Raw genomic sequence first — 27,769 nt, forward strand, 5'->3', positions numbered from 1 at the left:
TAGCTACTCAGAAGGAGATTTGAGGATCAAGGTTCAAAGCTAGCCAGAGTAGGAACATTTGTGAGATCCTTATTTCTGATTAACCACCAGAAAACCAGAAGTGCACTGTGGCTCAAATGGTAGAGTGAACTAAAGAGCTGAGGGACAGTAGTCCAGAGTTCAAGCTCCATGACAGAGAGAGAGAGAGAGGGTGGGGGAGGGAGGGAGAGAGAAAGAAATGAAGAAAGGAAGGAAGGAAGAGAGAAAGAAACAAAAGTGAACTCTCTGTATGTGAATTTCAATGGCAGCTGAGACAGTGATGGTATGGCCACAATAGTTGAGATCACACATTGACTATATCTGTAGATCACTTTCTGTGGCTGGACTGCTTTCCACACTCCCAGGGTCTTTTGGTGGAAATGCAGCTAATTGTCAGGCATTTACCACATTCATAATCCAATAGTATGTTTCCAATACAGCAACATGAATACAACTCCAACATTTTCTGGATTGCCAGACCTGCATACACAGATCCTACAGGACATTCTTTTAGCAATACCAGTAGATCACAGTGATAAAGGCAAGAGTGATGTGCCCAAAGCATTATCAGTTACCTACCAAAAATGTAGCTTAGAGAAAGGTGACACGTCATGTAAGTCAGTAAAGAAATTATGGGTGTCCTTTCTTCTCTATTGTTATAATTAACTTCTTTCTCTTTCCTCACCTTTCACATTTCTTTTTCTTACTCTATATTAGTTATTATGCTACACTTACCAGATTTTCAAATACTAGTTTGTCCTGGAAGCTCTTCTCTCTATTGTTCTGTGAGTTACTCTCTTTCTTACCTTTCTCCATAAAGAGATGTTACTTAAAAAGGAATAATTTTAGTATCTGGTGGTTAGTGACTTTAAAAATCATTTAATGAATAGAAAGTTTTTTGACCAATGTCATGTTAGTGATTTTTTTTTGTAACTTTGATGTGCTTTCTCTTCTCTTCTTGTTTCGTAGTGTAGATGGAGACTCAGGAAAGCTGCTCACTGAAGACACTCCATATAAAAATGAAAAGCTGTAAACATCCTAAATATCATACAAATGACATCAAAGAAAACACTATGAATCCTCTAAAAGATCATAAATTTGAAAATACCTAAATGGTATTTAAATGGGAAAGCTCCCATTAAGTTCTATACCTTTTTGTTTGATATTCTCCTTTCTTTCAACACATAATCTTTGAATTTTTGGTTGAAAATTGGACAGTTAAATCCAATAATGTACTAACACTCAAACCATAATCTCCCTATTTGTGTTCAGTTGTTGGCCCATTATGTTTTTCTTGCAGTAAAACTGAGTACTAAGGGCTTCTTAGTTTTTATACAAGTTCTTTACATGTGCTATGAAAAATTGTTTTCTAATTCTCTGAAATATACAGTTGTGACTTCAATGTCCAGTTCCTCAGTATGGAAAGTAAAAAATAAAAGACAATGGAGAAAAAGATTAGTATTTCCCAATTCCCAGAAGTGACTAACGTTGCTTACATTGGGAGAATTACTGCTACCTCTTTGTCTTTCTGTAGTCAAAAAAGGCAATCTTGAGCCAGATCTCTCATAATTAAGAGAACAGAGTGTTCTTTGCCCATCCTTGTTCTTGCAAGCCATTCAATTTATTCTAAAAAGAGACCGAGAACTATCAGGGGAGGGAAAGATAATGAATAGCTACCACTTATTGAAGAGATGTAATGGAGTGAAATAAACTACAGATTCCTAGCTAAGTCTTCTGTTACTTGTACCCTTTAAAAATTCCAACTCTACTAGGTCCTTGTTATCCAGAATTGTACCATTCTCAGAAAAAAAGATTATCTGTAATAATCAAGCTATGCAGAGTTCAGTACTGAATGAATTAATTCATTTCTTCTGCAAAACCATCCAACTTATACTAAGAACATGCTACTTTTCAGCAAGCCTTGTATTTTCACTTTATCTCCTTTAGTTTGTCTTAGGAACTCCATTTTCTTATGGGAAGGATTACTTTCACAAAATTAAGGGCAGACATAAAATTAGAAACCATTTTAAACACAACTCAAAAGTTGGGAATTAGAGTTTTTAACAACTAAGATTGGTAATATGCCAATCAAAATCTAAGATTTTGTCTCCAAAGTTTCTTTTGTGTGTGTGTATGTGTGTGTAATTTAATTATACCTGGTGAAACACAGCCTAGTGGTGAGTTTTCAGCAATCATATAATAGGCTATGCCACTGCAAATGTTTTCTAGGTGGCTAGAAAAAAATCATGCTTTTTACTCAAAGCATCATCCTGAATTCCTGAGGAGTCTTCAAACTATATTGCCTGTGTGTTCAAAAATATAATCTCAATATATAGAACTGTAAACTTTGATCAAATTTTAATATAAGCCCAGAAGCCTTCTGTCATTTCTGGTTCTTGGTTAAAAAAGTTTCATTTTACATTATAATTTCTATTCTCATTTGATTTCTGCATGCCTGATACATTTTAATCATGTAAGCAGTACAGCTTGACATGAGTGCAGCCATTTTGTTCCCCAAGAGATCCTGTCATAAGCTACAAGAATTATAAGTTGTTGTTTAGATTCCCAAGATTGGAGTGCCAGCCACTCACAGGTAGTGAGAAATGATGGGGACATAGTGGTTGATTATGGCCCTCATTTGCCTATATTGGCATATAAACCCATCTTATCTTAGATGCAGGGAGCCATCTATTGTGCTATAGATATATTGTGTGAAATACATTTATTTCCACATAAATTGAATTGTGTGCAACCCTGGAACCATCTTGCTTTTGGTCTCAAAGCACCTTGTGTTCAATTCTCAGGGATTGCTGAAGTCAGAATTTGTAAATTTGCTTTAACAGATATTGAACATACCAGGATTAGATATTCTGGGCACCAAGGCTAGAGGCAGAGATTTGTTGGACATTTGTCAAGAACTTAATGATATGCTTAGAGAAGTTTCTTGCTCCTATAGGTTTGTTTATTGTTTAAATGTATATTGTTTAAATGTATAAAAGATACATCCTCTAAAACTTATGTAGCCTGCCAACATAGGAGCTGTGAGATGAAATTTAATCCTTAGAACTGCCCTTCATACCTTCAGGATTTTGCAGGGGAATCACCAACAGGACAGGTACAATGAAATATTTTTTCAATTACTTCATGCCATGCTTACAATTTGGAGGTTTCCACACTTGTCAATAGACAAAAGTATTCCCAGACCTTTGTGTCAGAGATGGACCCTATAGAATCTATCCTGTAACCTGATGCAGTTAGTTCACATGTAAATGTACTGATCAGACCTCAGCTAGACTGGATGCATTGTCTTCAGACTTCTCATTCCCAGGGCTCCTTCTCCAATGCCTTGTGCTGTGAATTCTAGATGTCTTCCAGATTCATAGTTGTATTTCTCCAAGGGCTCCATTTAGGTTACCTTGTTCTGCCACAGTCTTAAAATTCAGCTGGGTACCAGTGTCTCATGCCTGTAATATCAGCTATACAAGAGCTTGACCTCTAAGGATCATGGTTCAAAGAAAGTTGGGCAGTTAAGTCATTATGATTCATCTCCAATTATATGCCAGAAAAGCTCAGAGACAGTGCAATAGCCTAATTACAAGCCCAAGGCTTGTAAAAATTTTGACACAGTGAGATACACACAGGCGGTTCTCAATTTTCCAATGTTTCTTCTAGAAACCTTCCTAATGTCTGAAAACCAAATTTAGGTTGCTTTTCCCTTTAAATATTCTATCTGTTTGAGATGTAAAGAAAATTTAATCTCCTATTACTGATACACTTCAAAACATGTTTTAAATCAAGGCTTTATATTGTCTTGCTGAATGCTATGGTACTCCTTATGACCTTCCTTAGGCTGCTGCTCTCCAAGTAGGAGGTATGGCTATTCTTTAACAAGAGGGAAGAATACGGTTGAAGGAGGTGATTGGAACTTGACAGGACCTGAAAAAATGTATGCTTACCATTATATATGTGGACAGTGATACCTCTCAGTCTATTGAAGAGTTAAAGTCCTATATATAGAAACTCTGTCCAAGTTCCATGGACAAAATGTCGTGAGGTTGGCTAGCCTGCATAGATAGGGAGATATGGAGAGACTATATATTAATAGCAAATGTATTTGCAAACATATACTATGTATCAATTGCTAAGTAAGATTTTCACAGATATACTCATTATCCTTTCTCTGAGACCTTACATTCCTTCCCTACTTATTCATGTGGGAGTTTAAAAAAGAATATAACAAATCCACTGTCTTGTCTCTACAAGGAAATTAACTCAAATTCAGGTAAGCAAAGTATAGAATCTCTACTTGTCCCCTGTCATCATCATGGTTGAAGCTGGAAGTAGAAAAGCCAATGGGTCAAATGGATTGAGGTTGGGAATGCTCAATGATCTTATAATATAGATTTCTTGACAAAATGTGCAAAAAGAGCTGTCATTGTATCCCACATTTGTAGGTACAGGCACATTTACTCTTCTTTGTCTTGGATTTGGGACAATGTCCATGCCATTTATGTGGGATCAGAACTTTGACGTCAACTATTAACCTATCTTAGTTGTACTAAGTATTGCAAATATGCCCTCCTATGAAGGGCAAGACTCTCACTTAGCAGAAAAAGGACACACCACAGGTAGGCAAACTCTTTATTATGTATTCCAATTCTAAACAAACAGAAAACTACATTGTACAGAGCTCTTAGAAAGAAGACACATGGGCTTGGCTGGAATCACATGTAGGAGGGACTTGGAAATAGACTGATAGGGTTCAAGGTGTATCAGCGTATGATGTATCGTACATAAGGGACTTCGATGTCCTCTCCACTTTGGTTGTTGCAACATAGTTCAAGTACCAGGGTCCGTACGTGATGGCCTAGGCTTTGCTTTGAAACACAGCTCACAATCTCAGTCATTCTAAATCAAACAGCAGAGTGTCAGGAAGCAGAAATCAAAAGGGGAAATTCAGATGGAACAGTGAAGATAATGAACTTTGAGTGGTACTGCAGAGAGTTTAAAGTATCATACAAAGCCTCCTCCTCCCTGCCCAGAACTCACCGCTGATTCAATCTTTCCTTAAGCTTGGTGGCTGGCATAAACATGGAATAGAGCATAGACACACCCTGAGATAGCATGGTGATCTCTAATCTGTGCTCCCTCTGGAGAGAAGAGGAAGAAAGGGAACAGTGGTTTCAGTGAGCTGGGACAGTACACAAGTATTAGCCCAGAGTTAGTGGTAAGTAAAGGTGAATAGAGCCTTACCTTAAAATACTCTAGGAATTGCTTCAGGGTCATCTCTTCACCATCAGGCTGCATGCCTTGTACCTCAAAGCGATCCCACAAAGTCCACTCATGCTCATAATACTGAGGGACAAACAGATATGACTAAGCATAACCTGAAATGGCTCTCACATCACATCTCCAAAACCTTATTGTTCCCCACATCTTATTGCAACCAAATCCAAACAGAAATTTGTATAATGACCAGCAAGGTATAATATTGGAGTTCCTGTGATCTCTTTCACTCACAGACCATATCCACTATATTTCACAGTTTTCCCCAACTACAATGACATTCCTTCTTTTGCAAATGCAGTAGTCAAGAGACTTATTTTCCATAAGCATATCTATGGCACAGAATGATAATGAAGTAGGCTATACATGTTTGAGTATATACATACCATGTTTTGTAGGTACCATGTTTTATGATCCTATTCTGAGACCTAGAACTGGTTAACTGAAGTCATTTCCCTTTTTCTTTTTTTTTTTTTTGGGGGGTCCGGTCCTGGGGCCTGAACTCTGGGCCTGGGTGCTGTCCCTCAGCTCTTCAGCTCAAGGCTAGCACTCTACCACTTGAGCCACAGCGCCACTTCCAGCTTTTTTTCATTTTGCTTATGTGGTGCTGAGGAATCAAACCCAGGGCCTTTGGCATGCAAGGCAAGCGCTCTACCACTGAGCCACCTTCCCAGACCCATCCCTTTTTCTTTTTGTCTTTTACTTTTCTCTTTTTGTCTCTCTGAACCACTAATAGACTTATAGAATGAGAGGTAACATGGAAAATTTCTAGCCAGACAGCACCCCTACCTGGTGATGTGGTGGAGGAAGGGGTGCAGAGAAGCTGAAGAAGGGCAGGGCCAAGTTGATGAAACTGTTTTTATATGACTCAAGCTGCTGGTGTCCCTGGACCACCTTGTACAACTCCAGACACACAAGGCCAACTATAGCTGCTGTGGTGGTCGCAATGGCAGGGATGATCTTCCCTGCAATCAGCTTGCTCTGTTATAACAGGCCCAGAAGATATCATGGTTCAGAGAGAGCAGGTTCAATGGGAGGCAAGAAATGTAAGAAACCCAAGTTTGGCAGGAGGGGATCTTAATTTAAGCCTTCACCTTATGCCGGTCTGCAGGGGAAATATCATAGTTCTCTGCCCGGAGGTTGGATGCAGCCAAAATGAAATCCATATGGAAGTTACTGTCATCATCCTGTTGGCAGTCGGAGAATCAGATGAGAAAAAGACTTCTGTAGCCATTTGGGAAGACAAATAACTTCTAGACCCAATTATGTGGAAACACATGGAACAACTGAGCTACCCCAAGAGGCTAATAATCTTGAAACAAGCCCAGCAGTGAACAACCCTCCTGTGCATTCCAAGACCCCTGTCCAGCACCTTTTCAAAGTCAATAGGGTACATCTTGAATCCAGGGAGCATAACTGGACTTGGAAGGGTCGCAATGATTTTTTCTAGTTGGACATCATCTGTGGAGTGGAATGGAAGATGAATACCATCAGCCCTGTCAAAACCAAGCAAATGTCTGAGGTAGAAGCGAAAGTTCACAGTATAAGTATTCAAGCAGGTAAAAAGCTTGAAAAAGACAGAAATTCTTGAAAATAATAAAGGAGAAGAGAAAAAGAAAACAACCCAACCATAGTACGGCAAGAAGTAATTGAGTTGTCAGAAACACAAACAGATGCTAACTCTGGAGGTTCAAAGGACCAGAAATGATAGAACTATGTAAATGTTATTTTGTAAGGGCCAAAAGGAGAGAACCATGGAAATTTTAACACATTAAAAAGAAGACTATTCAGCCTTACTGGGAAAGGAACTTCTTACGTAAAGAATGACATTGACAATGTCAGTAGGGAGTATGTATCTTGGAATCTGAGACTACTTTCCTTCGTGAAATAAGCAATTTCTTATTTCATGATTTCACTTACATATATGATTTCACTTACATGACATAAAATTTCCATTTTAATGGAATTGAGAGAAACAGAAAACAGAAGCAAGTTGCTAGGGTCTGTGAGAAGGGAAAGATGGCATAAACTGTTTAATGGACATACACTTTCAATTCTGTAAGATGATAAAAAGTCAGAGACATGTTGCACAGAAAATGTTAACACTGGTGAATACAAACCCTTAGAGTTAAGATTTAAATCCTGTAGGTGTTTTGACTGCATTTAGAATACAGAATAAGTATCAGAAAGCATGCAAAGGAAAAAATAACATGATGGCGACCCTGAAGGAGAAGATTAGAATGAAACAAGACATCGTAGGTGAAAACAAAGAGAACAATAAGAAATTTACTTATTTTCTTGCTCATGTAATTGTATCCCCTTTGTACAGAATTTTTTACAATAAAAAGTGTACCAAAAAAACAAGACATGGGAGCTTAAGACAGAAATGAGATGTAATAGGGCAAATAGGAAGAGAACTTCAAGGAAATTCACAGAAAATGTATGTAAAATTTTGGCATGGAATAATGGGGAACATTCTGAAGAGACAGAGAGGTAGAACAGAGAGAACAGTAGAGCTAAGGGAATGAATGATCATTTGTTTACTCAACAAAATATATAGACAAGGACACAGCTGAAAAATACATGTATTATAGAAGCACAGGAAGAAATATCAGAAGACAAAATACTTGTAAAAGGAAATGGGGAAAGTATGAAAGTCAGAGATAAGCACAAGAGATAAAGATAAGAAGAAAAGGAAGAGATAGCATGATACATAATGATTCAGAAAGAGGGATAAAGAGCTGAACACTGAAATAAGAGGTTATTACCAGGTACATAGTATACAGAGTCAAATTTGAAGTAGATATGCAGCCTGGAAGGCAGGAATCATCTCTAAGGACATATATCATGTAAAGAATCAAGGGAGGAAAAACAGTTAGAAAACATGTTCCTTTCCTTTTCAGAAAAAAAAATCAAGGACAAACTAAGTAGGAGACAAATGCACATATGAAAAGGAAAGAATATGCTAAATGGGTATATTCATAACTTTAATTCCAGAACTTGGGACTCTAAGGCTGTAGAATTCTAGGTTTGAGTCAGCATCCAACTCAAAAATGAATGGTGGCATTACAGTTCTGAAATCTTGCAGAGGAAGCAAATAGTGAATTTGCCTCATCCAACTTCAATCCTTGTTTTAAATACTTTATGTATCCCCACAATATATAGAAGATGGAGGTGCATGAGAAAGGTGTATGAGTAAATCTTGGCCACAGGGTCACACTGCACCACCAATGGCAGAGGTTACTGAGGAGGCATACACAGATAAGCAGGGAACAGGCAGCGACTTGTTGACCCAAGTCTAAATACTCTCACCAATAGAAGCACTGGCATTCTGTAGCTCCTGGTCAGAAACATGAATCTTGATGCCAGACTTGGGAGTAAACTTGGGGACCTGAAGGGATTGTAGGAAGCTTGCTACAGCAGTGCGATCCTGAGACCCTGTCAGTCCATACGTCTGGGCAAACAGATTGGCAGCAGCCATCACATAGTCCAGATGCAGGGCCTGGGGAAAAAGGAAAGCATAAAAGAGAGACTACATGAGACTAGGGTAAACAGTCTCTGCCAACTTCTCACCCATCCAACTGCCAGTAGATGCTTGTGAACCCTCTGAGAAGACTTACGTTGTTCACATCAAAGATGAGTGGATGAGGGCAGCGTTTGGGCCCAGACCAGAACAACACTCCTGAGCTTGAAAGCTATGAGAAAAGAAAGTTGTAATGTTTTTGCTGTTGCTGGGTTTTGTTTCATATAGGATATACAATGAAAGACTAGGAATTCTAATTTTGGTCCTTGAAGTCCAAACTCAATTTTTACGCAATTTATATTGGTTCAGATACACACTTTGTTAACAAACTTGTAAATATGTTAATATTAACAATGAAAATTAATCTTCACAAGTCTCCTATGCGATAAACAGTCATCATGAGACATATCTGGATATGTTGGTAGAGAGAGAAAATGTGTGCATTCCCTTAGGCTTGCTGAGACTTGAGTCTACAAACCTATCTATTCTGTGTAACTCCAAAATGTCTCACCATTAACATGTACAGTTCTCAGTATTAATTAGGTATGATCCAGTTCCCCTAAATATGCACTAGTAAATGGAAGATTAACCCCTATTTGAGTGACAAGGCAGGCAAGCCTGTATTTGAGCAAACAGGACAAAACTGAATGTTTGCAGAAAGCACTGGCATAAACAGTCAGTGACTTGGGAAGGGTGTAATACGATAGCCTGGAATAAGCTATACTGAAAATCTAGGTTAAACTTCTGTTATCCAGAAATGGTTGTCACAGAGACCCAAGAAACAGGCAGTACCTGGTTAGGAGGGAAGTTGTACAGCAACTGCTGGATGTTGTCAGAGTACTGGGTATGCCAATGGTGGTAAGCCCATGTTACACAGTCACACCAGCTATGGGGCAGCTGTAGCACCAAGCTACGCTGCACAACCTCCAATACTTCCAAAGGCTGGTTCCCTGCCAGACGTAGTGTTTGCTCCACAAACTTGGGATCTCTATTAGGAATTTGAGAAAGAAAGCAAATAAAGTATTACTTGACAGATCCAGTAGTTCTTTGTGGAAGAAAACTTTTCCAAAGAATCCACTCTTGAGTCCCATGAAATGAGACGAAGACTTTAATTAATTCATTCAGAAAATCTGTCTAATAAAGTCAATTCTTTAATGCCAATGTTCCTCTAACTATTCCATGAGGTACAAAAAGAAGGAAAGCTAGCAAACTGACTAGATGAAGCTAGTATTTTCTTGATATCAAAACCAGACAAGAATACAACAAACTTACACACAAACTTACATAGTAGGGTCCTGACAAAAACAGCCATAAGAGTATTCCCAATAAAATATTTGCAATAGAAACAAATTGAGACAACCAGAAACCAAGACCTATTTGGGACATCACTCTGGGGATGCAAGGATGGTTCTCATTCACAAATCAACATAATACATTACTTAATTCATAATTCACAAATACACATAAAACAACAAATAAACAGAAGAGGAAAATCAAATGATCATATCAAGTCCTTCCAGACAAAAAGCCTTTACAGGATGGGCACAAAAAGCTAAGATATGAGGACTGAGGTTGGACAAGGGCAGAGAAATACCATCAGACTCTTATCTACAATCTACTACATACAAACTGGAAATGGGATTGTGGCTCCAAGAGGTAGAGTGGTAGTCTTGAGCAAAAGAGCTCAGGAAAAGCACTTAAGCCCTTTTCCAAACAAAACAAGAAAAAAAACCTTCAAAATATTTAACACTATTTCACAATAAGCTTTGTAGGAAAGTAGTAGCAGAAGATACATAGCTGCATATCACTATCTGATAAACATACAGCCAACTACATTCTTCACAAGAAGCCATTGAAACCAATTCCTTTAAATGGAAGAATAGGCCTAGGTATATATGCCCTCCACTCTTCCAGTAATTAGCTTGAAGCCTTAACCAGTGCAGTAAGGCAATAGAAACGGAAGAAGTCAAGTCATCCCTATGGTCAGATTGTCTGATACTACATATTAGTAGTTCTATAGCAGCCATCAAAACAAAACTACATCTCATCAATACTTTCAGCATAGTTGTAGCACACAAAATTAACATACAAAAGTCAGAAATGATTATATGTACAAATTAGGCCAAGAAAGAAATCAGGACAACAGTTCTTACAACAGGCTCAGAGAAAAGAAACAGACATCAGGAATCAACTTGACTAGGAGGTTAAAAGCATTCAATGTTTTAACTTTATACAATATTGGGAAGTATACTAAAAATAATTAGGAAAATATAAAATTGTATGCAGAATGTTCGTTCTTCACCATCAATTCTAATCTAAAAGAATTTAAAACCAGAAAATTGCCATATAGTGAGGTTGCAGCATGGTTTCTTTTCAGTCATCAAAATGGTGACTTAAGCAATGTGTCTTTATCATTGGATGCATCGATGTTAAAACTTCTAAGAATGTGAAGCACTATGATACAGACCCTGAAGAAACTCAGAAGAAGCTGTGAAATGATGTTGGAATAAAATTAATGACTGGGCTGGGAAGGTGGCTCAGTGGTAGAGCGCTTGCCTTGCATGCCTGAAGCCCTGGGTTCGATTCCCCAGCACCTCATAAGCAAAAAGAAAAAAGCCGGAAGTGGCACTGCAGCTCAATGGTAGAGCGCTAGCCTTGAGCTGAAGAGTGGAGGGACAACGCCCAGGCCCAGAGTTCAGGCCCCACAACCAGGCCCCCCCAAAAAAAAAGCATTCAAAAGAAAAACTGAAAAACACCAAAAAGAAAGGAACTGAAGTCACAGGAAGATAGTAAAGACCTGTTATGTTCATCGATTGGCAGAATTTAAGAAATTCCAACCAGAATCCTAACGTTATTTTTCACAAAAATAGGAAAATGCTATGGACACAGGAAAGGACCCAATAGTAGAAGAAATGCTGATGGAAGACTACAATCCTGGATGTATATAAAAAAAATACATACACACAAAAACTGGCCCCAAATTTTACTCCAGAGCAGGAGTAATGAAGTATTTTTGTCTGGCACTGTCACAAGAACAAACACACATACAGACCAGCGGAACACTGGTCCCAAATTTTATAGCCATCTGATTTTTAATGAGAGTCAAAACACATCAGACAGGAAAAACAATGTCAGTAACAAAAGAAAACTGAGTTACAGAAGACTGAAAATTAAAACCCTACTTGTCACCTTGTACAAATGCTAACTGAAAATGGATCCAAGGCCTCAATGTAAATTATGGGAGAAAACACTAATAAATACAGGTAAAGGTGAAGCTCTTTCCAAATAAGAATTCAATACCCCATGAAATAAAGAGCAAGAAGTAACTTTTGGGAGGGCATTACGGTGAAAGCCTTCAACAGAACAAGGGAAAGTGTTACTAAAAAGAAGAGAAAATCATCAGAGTAGGCAGAATAAACTTCTGTCAGCTATTAGCTCACAAAATTAACAAAAGCCCATATCCATTCTCAGGGTGGTAGTGGCACATGCCTGTCACCCCAACTATATCATAGAATATAAAGATTAATTTGTCTCAGAAATCAAAACAATAATTAGAACATAAAGAGGACTTGGGAGCATGGGTCAAGTGGTAGAGTGCCTGACTAATTAACAGAGGGTTGGTTATCAAAGGTATCACCAAAACCAAAACTCAAAACAAAGAACAAAGGAAATTGAAGGATACAGCAAACACACAAAACTCAAAAGATGTACAAACAGCCAATACACACATGAAGATGTAGTCCACATCCCTAACCATAAAACATGCATACTCAAAAGACACTGAAATTCCTGTCTCCCCAGTGAGATGGCTAGCATCCAGTAAACAAACAAAACAAATAATGGTATCCATCATGTGGAGTAAAGCAAACTCTCATATGCTACTGGTAGGCATGTAAATTAGTGCAGTTCATCTGGAAATAAATATCAACGTTATTCATAAAACTAAAAACAGAACAGGTGATGATGGCTTATGCAACAGGTGAGATACCCATGGGAAAAAACCTGCAAGTTTCTAACTCCAATTCACCAGGAAAAATGATTGACTTGAAGAGACAATGCCAGCCATTGAGTATAAAAACAGGCCTTGAGTTAAAACCCTAGTACAAGTTCACACAGATATACGCACACAAACATAAAACCTAGAACTACCATATTACCCCACCTGACATAGAATTCATGGGCATATGAGTTGTAGTCTAACTCAAATTACCATACATGAGATCCATGCAAATTACTGTTTGGCAAACTACTGTACACAAAAGACAAACTTTATTATTACCCTATGTGCAGCATTGATAAACAAAGAAAATGGGCTATATTTACAATGTAGTATTATCTGGACCTAAAGAAGAATGAAAAGAACAGAAGAATGAAAAGAAAAAAGCCTAAAATAATACTACTGCTGCTGTCACTGTAACTACTATTACTATACTACTAATAATGAGACCTGAATGTACAGGTGGAAGTGACAGGGGAACTAGGAGGCAGAAGGAGAGAAAAGAAGGGGTGAAATAGCATTCATGTATATACATACATTAATACACCACAAAACCAACCATTTATCAATAAATACATATATATGTGTAAAGGTATTTGTTTATATTCACGTTTATATACAAATATACAAACATACACACACACATGCAGATATATACACACAAATATGTTGTGTGTAGATGTGTCTGTATATATGTATAGAAGTATTAGTGATTACAGAATGGGTACCGAATGTTTGTTATTGTACTGTTTGCAGTATTCCGCCCCCCTTGATTTCCTTTGTTACTGTTTTTGATTTCTGTATCCTTGGTCTTCTACTATATAAGTTTATCTGATTTGGAGACAGGAAGGGGAACCACAGAAATAGTGGGACAAAAGTGAACCAATTCAGTAGTGAAACTCACTCGACATGATGTTGGGAATGAACTTTACAATCTGGAGGACAGGTGGCTGGGAGGGGAAATAGTGGGAGAAAATAAAGGAGGGGAAAACATTGTTCAAAAAGAAGTGTACTCATTATTTAACTTATGTAACTGTAACTCTCTCTCCACATTAACTTCATAATAAAATTTAATTTAAAAAAATAAAGGCAGGGAGGCAATAGGAGATAGGAGAGTACAATGGGGAGGAATGAAGTTGATCAAAGAATATTGTATGTGTATATGGTTGTGATGCAACCCCTTTTTGCAATTAACATTAATGATAAGGAAAAAAGAAAACTCCCTAGTGCCTGAGTGTGTATGTTAGGGAACAAGGGAAGTGCTATAATGCCTGGTTTGATAGGCAGAGTGAATTAGACGTACATGAGGTAATGGTTGACGATTTCTGCCGGCTTCTTGAAGAGTCCTTCAAACTCATCCCGAGCCCACTGCAGACAGAGCAAATGGAATTATGTAGTGCACTGGCTGATAACATAAGTCTCCTTAGATATTGGAAAGTCAATTAGTGAACAGGTCCAGAGGAAATGTACACAGTGCTTCTAGGTGGGAATTCATTGAAGCTCTCACAGAAGCTCCTAAACAATCTCCAAACTTTCTTGTATTTCACCTAAACTATAAAAACTAATGAACCTGACTAGCACAAGTATTTACATGTGAAAACTTCTGTAAGGGCTTTATGTCAAGTATCTCAATAAAAAGGAAAAGGATCAAAATTAAAATAAAGATATGATCCACTTTTGCAGTTCCTGGGTTCTATGCAATAGACATGATGTACATCTACATGGAGCTTGACTTAGGATGTCTCTGAGATTACATGATCACTGACTCTGGCAGCCTCTATCTAGACTCTGGATATTCAGGCTCAATTTCAATTCCCCACACTACCTACCTTTCTGACTTCAGCAGGTACACAAAGAAACACCCAGGTCTTGGTATTTTTTTTAAGTAACATATTTACAACAGAAACATTTATGCCTCATGAACTGCTATGAAGAAAAGAATAATCACATCTAGACTTAAATCTCACCAGTAGCATCAAGTACATGGAACATGCCAAGTGCTTTGCATATGAGAAATACTCATGACATGCACCTTTTGGAGACAGAGAATCTCAGGCATTTGTAATCCCTGATAGCAGGCACAATCTGTTTTAAAACATCCTTTGAAGCATTCCATCATACTGGGCAGACAATAAGAAAACCAGAGTTTACTAGAGATCTAGATGCGAATAGATAGACACTGATAAATGCAGCACACATATTCTGTAAAGATTAAGGTATCAATAGGACTGGATTTTTATCTCTCTATTTCTTCCATCTTACACTCCTAACATGCCTCAAAACCTGAACTAAAAACCTTCTGAAAGCAGAATCTTTATTCAAGGGTTGAAAGAAAAATGGAATTACCATTTGGTTCTTATAGAGTTTCTTACATGTATTATGTCCAGCTAGAAAATACATACTGTTATATGTTTAATACATGACAGAAACTGAGATGACCAACCAGCTGCTGAGTACATTTTTCCCAACAGTTAGGAAAGCCTAAATATATAGGACATTCTAGAAAGAGTAAAAGTGATGCAGGGACTACAATATATTAGCTATTTGTGAGAACAAGATCTAGAGCTAACACAAGCACATTTTTATGATCCCATCTTAACAAATATTGGGAAGTTATAGCACATTGTGTCCATACATCTACAAAAAGTAGAAAATAGAATGATGCAACTCATGCCCAGGCTTATGCTGGGCAAGAAATTGAGACCTTGCCTCAAAAATTAGCAGACAAAATGGACTTGGGAATCATAGCTCAGCACATACCTCATAACTACAAAGTTCAAATACAAGTAGTATAAAAAGATATTTTTGCCAGTCATGGGGCTTGAACTCTGAGCCGGTAGACTGTCCCTCAGCTCTTCAGCTCAATGCTACCACTCTACCACTTGAGCCACAGCACCATTTCTGATTTTCTAGTGGTTAATTGGAAATAAAGAGTCTTACAAACCTTCCTGCCTGGGATGGCTTTTAACTGCAGCTTAGGATCTCAGCCTCCTGAGTAGCTAGAATTATAAGCATGAGATACTGGAGCCCAGCTTTCAAAAGTTTATAAAACTTAAAAACATTCTCGGTTGTCTAGATATGCAAGAACTTTATATAACCATTCTATTTTTTTCAAGATTAAAAAAATGGAAAAAAGTGGTGGATTAGAGGTGTGGCTTAAGTAGAAGATAAAATGCTAATTTGTCAATAGCAAAAAGATCTAAAATCAAATCCCAGTACTACTCAAAAACAAACACACAAAATCAAGTAAATAATTTCTGATAAACATAGTTATGCTGGTAGCTTTAGTATAGCCTTGCTTGTGATCATTTCGGTAAATGCTTAAAAGTGGGATTGCTGGGTGGGTCATAGGGGAGCTCTATGTGGAGTCTTTTGAGGAACCTACATACTACTTTCCAAAGTGGTTGAACAAGTTCACACTTCCACCAACAATACAGTAGGTTTACGATATCTAAGATATGGAACCAATCCAGATGCCCCTCAGTAGATGAATGGATCAAGAAAATGGGATATATATATGTATATATATATATATATATAAAATGGACTTCTCTGCCTTCATCAGAAAGAATGACATTGACCCATTTGTTAGAAAATGGAAAGACTTGGAAAAAATTATATTAAGTGAAGTAAGCCAGGCCCAACAAAACATAGGACCCATGGTTTCCCTTATTTGCATTAACTAATATATGTGTAGGACAAGCAGAAAATGTCAAAAGCTATGTAAATATGACCATATAGGAGGTGGGAGGGAAGGAATGGTAGGGGGAAAACAAAGGAGAAGGCAACTATGCTCATTACCTTGCTCATGTAACTGTAACCCCTCTGTACAGCAATTTTACAATAAAAAATGTAAAAAAAAGGAGATGATGTTAAGTCAAAGTAACCCCAAGACAGGGACATAATTTGTTTTTTTTTTCTTTCTTGCTATTGTTTTTAATGTATCTAAAACGTACTATGTGATTTTTTTGTTTCACGGTTTTCACTGTATTTGATGTCAATACCCTGCATCTTGTATATACATTTTTCTAATTTGGGAGGGGAAGGGAAATAACAAAATGCTGAAAGAAGGATACAGGTTGACCATTGTAACAATGAGATGTATAAAACACTATGTAGAAAATGAACTTTACAACTTGCCGGGGGGGGGGGGGGAGGGGGGGGGCGGGGGGCGGGAAGATGGGAGTTAAGGAGGTGGGATGGGAAGCAATGGTAGGGGGAAAACAGGAGAAGGTAACACTGCTGGATAGGAAATGTAATCATTACCTTACTCATGTAACCCCTCTGTACACTATTTTTACCATACAAAACACAAAAATAATTTCTGAAAGGTTATGCTGCTTGTGCAATCTCAGAAAAAGTTGAGATAATAAAATTTGGTTTGCTACACTTAAATAACAAAGGGTGATAGGACATCATGCATCTGTCTATCAATACCACTTCTACTCCTAAGATTGCTTACCTGCAAGGTGTGCTCGATAGCGTTAGGGAAGTTTTTCAGTGTGCAAAGAGGAATAGATTTCTCAGGTGGGTCCTGGCTAGAGCTGTAAGACTCAGTCAGGTAGGGAATGACCACCTGCACATTCCCTTTGGTCCCCAGAGTACCAGATTCCAACAGAGGCTTACGATAGTACACACAGCGGCGGTCCATGTATAAGCCTTCAGGGAAGAGACAAAGAATGGCATACAAACAGGAGGAATATTGGGTAAGACAGGAAGAGAACCATTCCCCAATACCCTTTTTCACACCTCTGCTCCCTGCATCCTTATCCACCAACCACCAAACTTACGTGCATCCACACTGTCCAAAGCATTGGCCACACCGTCCAAGTTCTGGAAAAAGTCATCGTCATAGACATGCTCTGTATCAGGGCCCACACGGTTCTGGTGACTCATCACCCTTATGTGGGGATTAATTTGGCGTACTGCTGTGGCAGCTGTGTCAGACTTTAGTTTCTGGGTGGCAATAGGGAACAGAGATATTTCTCATGTATCCACTTACATGTTTACCCTGAATACAGAGTTACCTACACAGTTCTGGTGGTTTATCACCCTGACGTGAAGATTAAAATTTGGTGTATTCCAGAAAACCAGAAATTGCACTGTGGCTCAAGTGCTAGCCTTGAGCTGAAAAGCGGAGGGATAGCACTCAGGCCCAGAATTCAAGCCACATGACCAACAACAACAAAATTTGGTACACTGCTTCAGCAATCATGTCAGACTTTAGCTTCTGGGTGGCAACAAGGGAACACATATATTTCCCATGTAACCACTTACATACTTAACCTAAGGATGGATTTATGAATGATGGTTCCAAGTTTAGCAGGGGCCCTGATTAACAAATGATACTACCTATGACAATGTCACAAGACTTTAACTATGAAAAAGGTGAGAAGAGGGGAGAGAAAAAAGAAACAACTCACACAATTAAGAACCAATAGATTAGAGACACCTCACCAACATTTAACATTTCTATTTTAATTAGTGACACCCAGAGTTGGATTATATTTTACCCAAAGATAATCAAAGTGGAAATGTTTGGGATAAGTAAAATCTGTTCAGAACCCAAGTCATCCTCCCCCTATCAAAAACAATCTCTATTAGATCCCACAATTTCTTGGGATAATTTCTTTCCTCGGATGTTCTCTTATTCTCCTATGTTCAGGTCTTTGAGCAGATGAGTTTTTCCAAGTATTCTTTTCCTTTTTCACACTGCACAGTAGCACACTCTATGGCACCTCCAATTTACTCTGTTTCTCACAGAGCTTTTGTACTTATTGGAATCTTTAACAATGACTTTATAACTTGTGATTGTATTTTTCTTTTGCAGTAGTGAAGAATCATAAAGAAAGGTTGGCTTTGAATTGTGATCCTGAGATCTCAGCATCCTGTGCAGCTAGGGTTACAAGAATGAACTATCAGTACTGGGCTCAGAATTTTATTTTGTTAAAATCTTTCTAATGCTTGTTTTTGCCCAAATAAGATATTTAAAGATAAGAGAATTAATCATTTTAAATTGCACATAAAATATATAGGAACACAGCCAGACACCAGTGACTCATGTCTGTAATCCTAGCTACTCAGGAAGCTGCGAACTGAGGATCAGGTTCAAAGCCAGCCTGGGCAGGAAAGTCCGTCAGACTCTTATCTCTAATAAACTACTAGAAAACCGGAAGTGGTATTGTGGCTCAAGTGGTAGAGAGCTTGCCTTGAGTTGAAGAGCACAGATATAAGGTCCAAGCCCCATGACACACACACACACACACACACACACACACATAAACACATACCCCTGTACAAAAGACAAGGTGGTTCTAACACAGGGACTGTTTAATGGGAAAAGAAAAATAAGCAGGGAACTGGAAGGGATAAAGAAGTGTGGAGGTGAGTCAATTTCAAAATGCAACTTATTATGGACATGGTACAAAAATCTTAATGAAAGAGGCTGCTGACAACAGGGATGGGTATGCAGGGAATGAGAAAGCAAGGAAGAGAATTATTCTGGTAAAAAGTAACATATGGGCCATATGCCATGGCTCATGCCTGTAATCCTAGCTAATCAGGAGGCTGAGATCTGAGGGTCACGGTTCAAAGCCAGCTGGGCAGGAATATCTGAGAGCCTCATTTCCAATTAACCACCAGAAAACTGGAAGTGGTGCTATGGCTCAAGTGGTAGAGCATAAGCCTTGAGCTGAAGAGCTGAGCAACAGTGCATAGCTCTAGAATTCAAGCACCACAACCGACAAAAAATAAAATAAAACAAAAAATCATGGAAATAGGATGGTGAGAACCTTGGTACAACAATGAATACACTTAAAAAGGGGGAACAAACCTCAAACTTTCTTTTGTTGTAGTTATATACCACTGGAAGGTAGGAGGATTAATGGACTTGATAAATAAGGATGAATGGATCAAAGAAGTTCATGTGTACTTATAAAAATAAAACACTGATGATTGAGAAGGTGCCTCAGTGGTAAAGTTCCTGCCTTTATGCATGCGGCCCTGTGTTTGCTATCTCAGCACCACATAAGCAAACAAAAGCTGGAAGTGTTCCTGTGGCAAATAGTAGAGCGCTAGCCTTGAGAAGAGCTGAGAGACAGGGCGCAGGCCCAGAATTCAGGCCACATGACCAACAAAAAATATTAGAACACTAAAATCTGTTGAAACATTTTAGGAGGGGTTGAGAAGACAAGGGAGGGTGATGAGGAAATCAGTCTGGAGAAAATTCATTGCATTCGAGTAAGCAAGAACACTATGGAACTGTGTTGTTAAACTAAATTTTGCTAATACAAATTATCTCATATTCATTTTGAAAATAACATTTCACTGAATTACAGGAGGCTTTCTTAAAGTAGGGCCAACTTTTCCTCCAATTGGATGAAAGGAATTTGAGTGAGAAAGTACTTTCTGCTGTTGTGTCTTGGGGGTACTGGGGTACCTGCACAAGCACGTTTACTACAACGCACTTTCTTCGTTTAGTTATATTTCACAAAAGGGCCTGAGTCCAGGCCTGGACCATCATGCTACTATCCCTGTAAACTCAAACTTTTAAGTCCCCACTAGGTTAGGTTTATTCTGAAGTTCACACTCTAACTTCTTCCCAGAGCTGGCCTCAAACCAAGATCCAATCTCTGCATCCCACTAGCTGGAATGACATGCATGAGCCACTGTATTGGCCAACCCACATGGCATCACTATCATGTGGACTCATGGAGAGCTAACAACCACAAGGAGACTCAAGATACAGTCACTTTGAGAACTTCTCAATTACTATGCAATCTTCCTGTGAAAAGAAAGCCTTTCAAGAAACTTCTTTTTGGCTCTGTTACCTATTCTAAATGTCTACAGCCTAGAATGTGGAATAAAGACAAATCAAGGGCAGGTAAAAGTAATACTTCCTTTGACACTTAACAATTCCTTAGATACTGTGGCTATGGTCTTTCTCCCTACTACATCTGCAGAGGCTAAGAATGCAAGAAAACAGAGAGGAAAACAGTTGTAAAAACTGACAAAAGCATACAAACTGACAAGAACATACAAAACCATTAAAGAAATACCTAAGACTGAAAGGCTGTGGAAAACAAATAGGAGAAATCTGCAAAAGAATAACCTTTTGAATTTTTATTCCATCATACTGGCACTTACTGCAACATCCCAGGGACGGAAGAGAAACTGTCGATTCAGATTAGACTTCTCAATGGTGTCCATGTCTGTTACTGTGATTTGGCCATCTTCCCCACAACCTAGCCCAATCATGGCAAAGTTCTTGAGCAGTTCACAGCCAAGAGCGCCTGCACCCACCTGAAAGGAGTAAAGCAAAGGTCTAGTTAGAATGACTAAATGAAACATAAGGTCTCTGACCACTCTTCTCTTGCACTGCACATGTCCCCAGAAGATAAGAGGATGGAGTGCCACATTTGTTGGTCCCAGGATCATAAAAGCCTATGGTTACCCAAGAGAAGAGGAATCAGATAGGGGAAATTAAAAGTTGTGTGAAGCTTTTTCTCAATGTATAGAAAAATAACACATGATCAGACATTCTATAATGATACCCCAAGAATCAGAACCAAAGCCCACAAAGAATGGATGATCAGGGATCAGAACATGAAGGAAATGAGGGCCCATCAGTATCATTCACCAGGAAATATTTCTGCTTGCCAAGCTTCTCTTGCAGGTCTGATCCAAAAACAGCCACTTGTCCATCATAACGGTTCTGGTGCTGGTTCATGTGAAAACAGGCAAGTTAGTTAGAATCTTCCCCAGAGATATTTCCTCCAATTATAGTACTTCTCACTAACTTACCGGCAGACACCTGTCTTCCATAAAGGCTACTTTGTCCTCAGGGAGACATTCAAGGGCATCAAAATACAGCCACTGCCTGATGGGCATGAACTTTCCAGAACAGGCCTATGGAAGGAAGGACAAATACAGGCAGACCACAAGTGATGGAGTCAGTGGGGCTCATGCATACCATAAAGCCATGCCCTTCCCCACCCGCACTGACCTTCATGACTTCCTGAGCAGCCAGGCCTCCAATGAAGGCGTTCATTGGTGCCAAATCCCCAGCAGCTACATAGGACAACTTCTGGATGAGATCTTCATCCAGATTTTCCTGCTGAACTGCAGGTAGAGCTTGAGCATTCACAGCTTGTGCTAAGGCTACCAGTTCTACTGCATCTTCCTGGTAGGCCAGAATGACCAAGAGAGAACCCAGCATTACCATGACAGCAAGAGGAGGGAGGATATAGAGAGAAGCACAGGCATGATAAACCTTTAAGCCAAGAACCCTGGCTGGCTCACTCACCCACCCACTTACCTCATTGTGGGGCCTAGGTGCCCTGCTATGCTGAGCACAGAACTGATGAAGAGCCTGGAAGCCAACATGCAGCTGAGCAGGGCGAGAATATTTAGCAAAGTCTGTTATTACAAAGTCTGGTTCTGACAAAGAGGCTCCTAAGGACTTCTGTGGAAAGTGAGATACCAAGACCATTGCATAAACAAAACAAACTAGAAATGCGTAAAATACCAGCTTGCCTTCTAACCCTCCCTTCCAATACTCACAAAACCAATCTTCTGAGATACTTTGACTTGACTGACAATGCCTCCACGAATATAGTCAGAGAAGTTAGAGGTATCACATATACTAAAGGTGTAAGGACCTGGAGAGTAACATAAATTGGACAGAAACTGGTCAGACCATGTAGCATCTCTGCCCTTGTAAAATCAGTGTCAAAATCAAGACAAGAATTAAACAAGCCATTTTAAACTACGTAACAGTGCATTTTTTTGGCCAACCTCTGAATGCGCAAACAATCTCCCTTCTGAAAATATGCCTGTATAATACCAGTGCTAGCACTCAGCAGGCTGAGGCAAGGGTATAATTAATTCAAGGCTAGCTGGCCTATTCAATGGGGTGCTAAAATATCAAACCAAATGCCCAACCAAAAAGACAGAAAGAGACTAAAAGACTAGGGTCATAGTTCAAATGCTAGACTGGTAACAAGGTCAGATACCGAATCAAAACAAAATTAAGGAAAGAAACCAGTAATTACTTTGCCTTCTGCCCTGAATCTAGGCCCAAACCCCCACACACTGTGAATTAAGTGCTAGAGAGGCTACTTTCTGGGTTCATGTTTCTTTCCACTCCATTGTGATTTTTGTCACCCACAGAACACATGCCCAAAAGACTAGCTCAAACCCAAAGGTGCTTTTCATTAAGCCTCCATGGCCCAGCTACCCACACTTCAGAAATGACAGCAGCATCTCTTCTGTATTTCAAACTGTCCAAATACAACTCAAAACCTGGACTTGTAGAAACTCTATTTTCTAGCCCCTATCTCAGATTTTATCTCTGTTTCCCCTCAGGTCAGATTCTAAAGATATGTCTCCTTACCCAAAATCTGATGTTCAACTTAAAATCCCAGGATCTTGATTCTCTTTAGTTCTTAGCCTCACCTAACTTGGTCCTCAGCATAGCCCCTCTATTCCCAAGGCTTAGATCAAACCCAGACACAATATTTATTGGAAAAGGCCAACTACAATAAAACCTCATTGGTTTTCAGGCACCTCCTTATTTCAAACAAAAGGATCAGAAATTTTCACTTTTGGCCATCAGTTATCTTTCAACCTTACCAACCCCCCCAAAAACAAACAAACAAAAGAAAACCTCATCTCAGCATAGTAACATAAGCCCAAGTAACTGGATCCTGAGATGGAAAAAAAAGGATGAATTCCCAATATTACTCTTGATGAACGGAAAGCAGGAAGGAGGGGAAAGCCAAGTGAACTCCCTTGGGTTGAGACAGAAGCAAGAGTTCAAAGGCTAACAGAGATCAGAGTTTATAGGATTCAGCACAAGAAAACAAAACTGAGGAAAGGAAACAGAGAACGAAGCAAGACCGTAGCTCAGAGAGAGCCAGCCCACAAAAGAGCTTGAGGCATGGCTGGGTAGGTGAGCCTAGCCAAGTGTGAAATTCAAAACTCCATTACTACACCAAGAAAAATAGAGCTCAAAAATAGTAAAGAAAAAAACTAATCCAGCACCAGCCAATTCACAATAATCTTCTACTCTTATTTGTGTTGAGATTTGGAGAAAACTGTCGTCTATAAAAAGCTTTCTTTGGCTTCAAACATTCTCCTAAAATTCTTTGCATTTGACTTATTACATTCCTTGTATCTGGTAATAGATGAATATGTCTAGTTCCTACATTAACATGCCCATGATTTTCTATAATGTCTTGAAATGGAATATTTTTGTAATACCTATTTTCAGTCTTCTCCACTAAATTTCACATACTGAATGGGATTAGAACATTGAAAACATTACAATATTAATTTTGACAAAGTAAAACAAATTATCCAAAACATAAACAAAAAGGAAAAAATGAAAAGTGATCGAAATCTCAGAGAAATTATGTTTTGAAAACAAATCATGTCCCATATCCTGACAAAAGAAAAATATATCCAAACTGGATAACAATGTAAATACACAGATAATTAAACTGAGCCTAAATGAAAACAAATGAAAAAAAGGAAACATACAGAGAACACCAAAATCACAACACCTGGAAGAAGGGATACAAAAAGTAACCATCAACACTACAGAAGAACAAAAATAAGAAAGAAAACAAAAGCAATGAAGGAATACATTGTCAATCTGGAATTCTATTCCCACAATAAAGTTCCTCTAGAAACAGGTATAACAAGCCTGGAGGGAAATGAATCATGAACTGGTAGCTCACATCAAACAAAGGATGAAAAAATTAAATTAAATTAAATTTTAAAAACTCCAGGATGACTACAAATGATAAAGAAAAAAGAAAAGAGGAGAGAAAGAAAGAAAATAAGTCTCATACAATTAAATCTAAAAGAATTATCAATAAGCCAAAAATAGGACAATGTTAAAAGGAACATTTTTTCCGATGTAAAGGTAAACAAACAGCAAATAATGAAATTGAAGGATGGGTGAAATTACTTGTTTTGAGAAGCTTAGAAGTTTAAAATACAAATATATGGCACCAAATTAACAAGTAAATAATGGTACTCTGTTGTACGGTGTTTTCATAATACTCAGATTTTGTTTGCTCAGTCTGCTTCCATGAAACACTTGTGCAATACTAGATATGTATCAGCCTCACTTAAAAAATGCAAATGACAAGTGAATATGACAAGAACACTGAGTAGACTATTTCAATGACTTTGAAGCAAATATTCAAAGAATATAGCTATTAAAATTAAAACAAAAACACAAAAAATAGAAAATGAAAACAGGAGTGGCCATAAATTCTACGTGAGCTTTTTATTTTTTTCCTTGGTCATTTCCCATGATCCATCTCTATGTCCTACCTCAGATTCCAGAAACACACATTTCTCCTTATCCTCTGGGAGTGCCCAAAACCAAGGACAAGGTTTCCCTTGTTCTGGCCAACCAATTCTCACCACTACAGTTTTGGCATACCCAGCACTGTGATCTCAGTGGGATGGAGGCCATTGAGTTCACTCATTCCCTGGACTTCTGTGAATGATACAAAGTCACCACTCTCAAATCCATGCCGAGATTCATCTAGGCAGGTGACAACTCCAGGGTTATCCTAGTTGGAAAAGAAGTAACATTTAGAGGCAGCAATTTCAGGGTGCTTGCAGAAGAATAACTGTCATGTACCTGTCTACAAGAACAACTCCCGGGGTCTGGGAAGTTGGCTCAGTGGTAGAGTGCTTGCCTTGCCTGCATGAGGCACCACAGAAAGCAGAAAAAGCCAGAAGTGGTGCTATAGCTCAAATGGTAGAGCACTAGCTTTGAGCTGAAGAGCTGAGGGACAGTGCCCACGCCCAGAGTGCAGGCCCATGACCACCAAAAAGAAAAGAACAACTCTCGGGACTGGCCTCCTTACCTTGGTAACCATAGAAACCATTGCACTGAGTGGTTGCTCTCCAGTGGAATCTACAAGTATCATTTCCTCACCAAAATCACAAAAGAGTTGCCTGCAGAGGTAAGGAATGTGATTGGAGCATGAGATCCTGCACAAGGCACTCACTGGTCCATCAAGGTGCAGTGTGCTTGGCAAAAAAAAAAACTTAGGATATTACTGGTGAGAATCAGATGGCTCCAGGGCCACATGGAAATGAACAAGCAGAAAATCTGGCAGGCAAAATATAACAAGAAAGGAGTGGGAGCCTTTTGGCCTGAGGGGGAGGCAGGGGATTAAAAGGAAGAAGAACAGACACTAACCCAAACAGGCCCCGGGTGTCTGCAACCACCAGCTTGATCCTATGGTTATGGCAAATCTCACCCACCTGCAGCTGATACTCTAGAGGAGTGTCTGTGAGAACCACTACCTGTAAAGACAAAAGATACAGGCTGAGGACCTGACACTTGGGCAATGTTCCACAAAACAAATGAACTATTGGACAAACATGAACTTCTACCCACCTACACCCTATTGTTCTAAAAGAGATTAAAGTTCTAAAAACCTGGGTTTCCTCCTAATACACATGATGTGTATCAGTTCTCAAAAACTAACTGCAGGCATGAGTTGTGAAATTTCTGTCTCCAGAGTGGGAGACAGAGTGGGAGATTATATGTCTATTTTAGAAGCTTTGGAGGATTAGTCCTCTCACACATCACAGGGCAGAAGACAAGCACACACAACTCCTCTGTGCACTCCATTTATTGAATAAACGTTTATAAGATACCCTCGTTCAACCCTCACAAAAGCTCTACTAAGTAGATACTTTATTTTTCCTGTTTTTAACAGGAAATTCAGGCAGAAGAATTTAAGTGGCTTTTCCATACCCATAAAGTTACAAAAACTCAAGGCTACACATCAAGGCAGTTTTGCTCCAGGGCTCATTTCACAATACTACAACCAGTACTACACAACACTACAACATGTGGACACATACATTCAGCTCCTGAAAATCCCAAGAAAAAATAATCCAAAGTTGAATTTCATCCTATGTGTCCTAACCAAGATGCACAGGACTGCTAGTGTGACAAATCTTCGCAAGTCTGACATAATGGGATGGGATATAGCTTAAGAAGTAGGGAGCCTATTGAATAGCAAGGGGAGACATACAATTCAGGAAGAGCTGGAGAGAAACAGAGAAAACCAAATCTGAGATATTGGATAAGAATGGGAAAATTAGAGAATGCAAGAAAGATTTATCAAACTTTAATCAGGGTGATGCTATTTAGTACCTGGAAACCACTAAGGAAGTCTTCCACCAGGGGCCCAGTATAGACGCTGACAGGCACATAGCTGTTCAGTTCAGCAAGATGGGGCTGAGATACTTCAGCTCGGTTTTTGCCAATGTCTTCTTCCCGAAGGTAGAACTAAAGGTAGCCAAAGCCAGAACTGAGATGAAACTGCTCTCAAGAAAGGCTGAAACTTTGGCAAGGGGAAGGGAGTCAGAAAATACCTGTGAGGACAGGTCAATCCACTGGGCAGTGCCTTGGTCATGCAGGGTGACAGCCTTGACCCCTGCAAGGATGATATTCTTGGCAATTTCCACACCAAGGCCCCGCAGGCCAGATATCAGTACACTGGATGTCTGGAGATGCTTCATTGCCTCATGACCCAGGACATACCTGGCAAAACAGCATCTCTAGGTCAGGATTTACCCTATGTCTCCTCCCACCATTCATTCCAATCATAGGCAACACTTACAGCTGCCTAGAGTAAAGACCTTCATCTATGTCTGTTTCACCAGCTTTTGGCATTGCCTAGGGATACAGAGAAGCAGTTTCAGGGGTTTAGAAAGATACAGACAAGGTTACATCAGCACCTTCCCCTTGAACATCCCACATGCCAGAATTCAAGTATAAGACACTCACTTTGTTTGTTCCAGAGGGAAATCCAAACATTGGAGAGTTTGTAGTAGAACAGTCCTTGGAATCTGCTCCAGACAGTCGACGTTTCTTACAAAGCAGTTTGCTGGACATCTGT

General features: G+C 39.1%; 1 protein-coding gene across 1 annotated transcript; it reads right to left on the reverse strand.

The window, feature by feature from the left end:
- Positions 1-4,790: 4,790 nt before the first annotated feature.
- Positions 4,791-27,765, reverse strand: LOC122115520 (ubiquitin-like modifier-activating enzyme 1). Its single transcript, XM_042689016.1, has 25 exons — positions 27,658-27,765; positions 27,491-27,546; positions 27,243-27,411; positions 27,022-27,156; positions 26,053-26,159; positions 25,715-25,805; positions 25,282-25,414; positions 22,386-22,483; positions 22,141-22,287; positions 21,829-22,005; positions 21,627-21,731; positions 21,463-21,543; positions 20,970-21,125; positions 17,615-17,780; positions 17,287-17,483; positions 14,128-14,192; positions 9,620-9,815; positions 8,925-8,999; positions 8,617-8,806; positions 6,677-6,765; positions 6,399-6,491; positions 6,094-6,285; positions 5,272-5,373; positions 5,068-5,168; positions 4,791-4,926 (listed from the first exon to the last, which is right to left on the reverse strand). The coding sequence occupies exons 1-25, from the start codon at positions 27,763-27,765 to the stop codon at positions 4,791-4,793; spliced, it is 3,165 nt and encodes a 1,054-aa protein (XP_042544950.1).
- Between the last annotated feature and the right edge of the window lie 4 nt (positions 27,766-27,769).

The sequence above is a fragment of the Dipodomys spectabilis genome, unplaced genomic scaffold (genome assembly GCF_019054845.1).
Source record: "Dipodomys spectabilis isolate Male_0828 unplaced genomic scaffold, ASM1905484v1 ptg000120l, whole genome shotgun sequence".
Classification (NCBI taxonomy): domain Eukaryota; kingdom Metazoa; phylum Chordata; class Mammalia; order Rodentia; family Heteromyidae; genus Dipodomys; species Dipodomys spectabilis.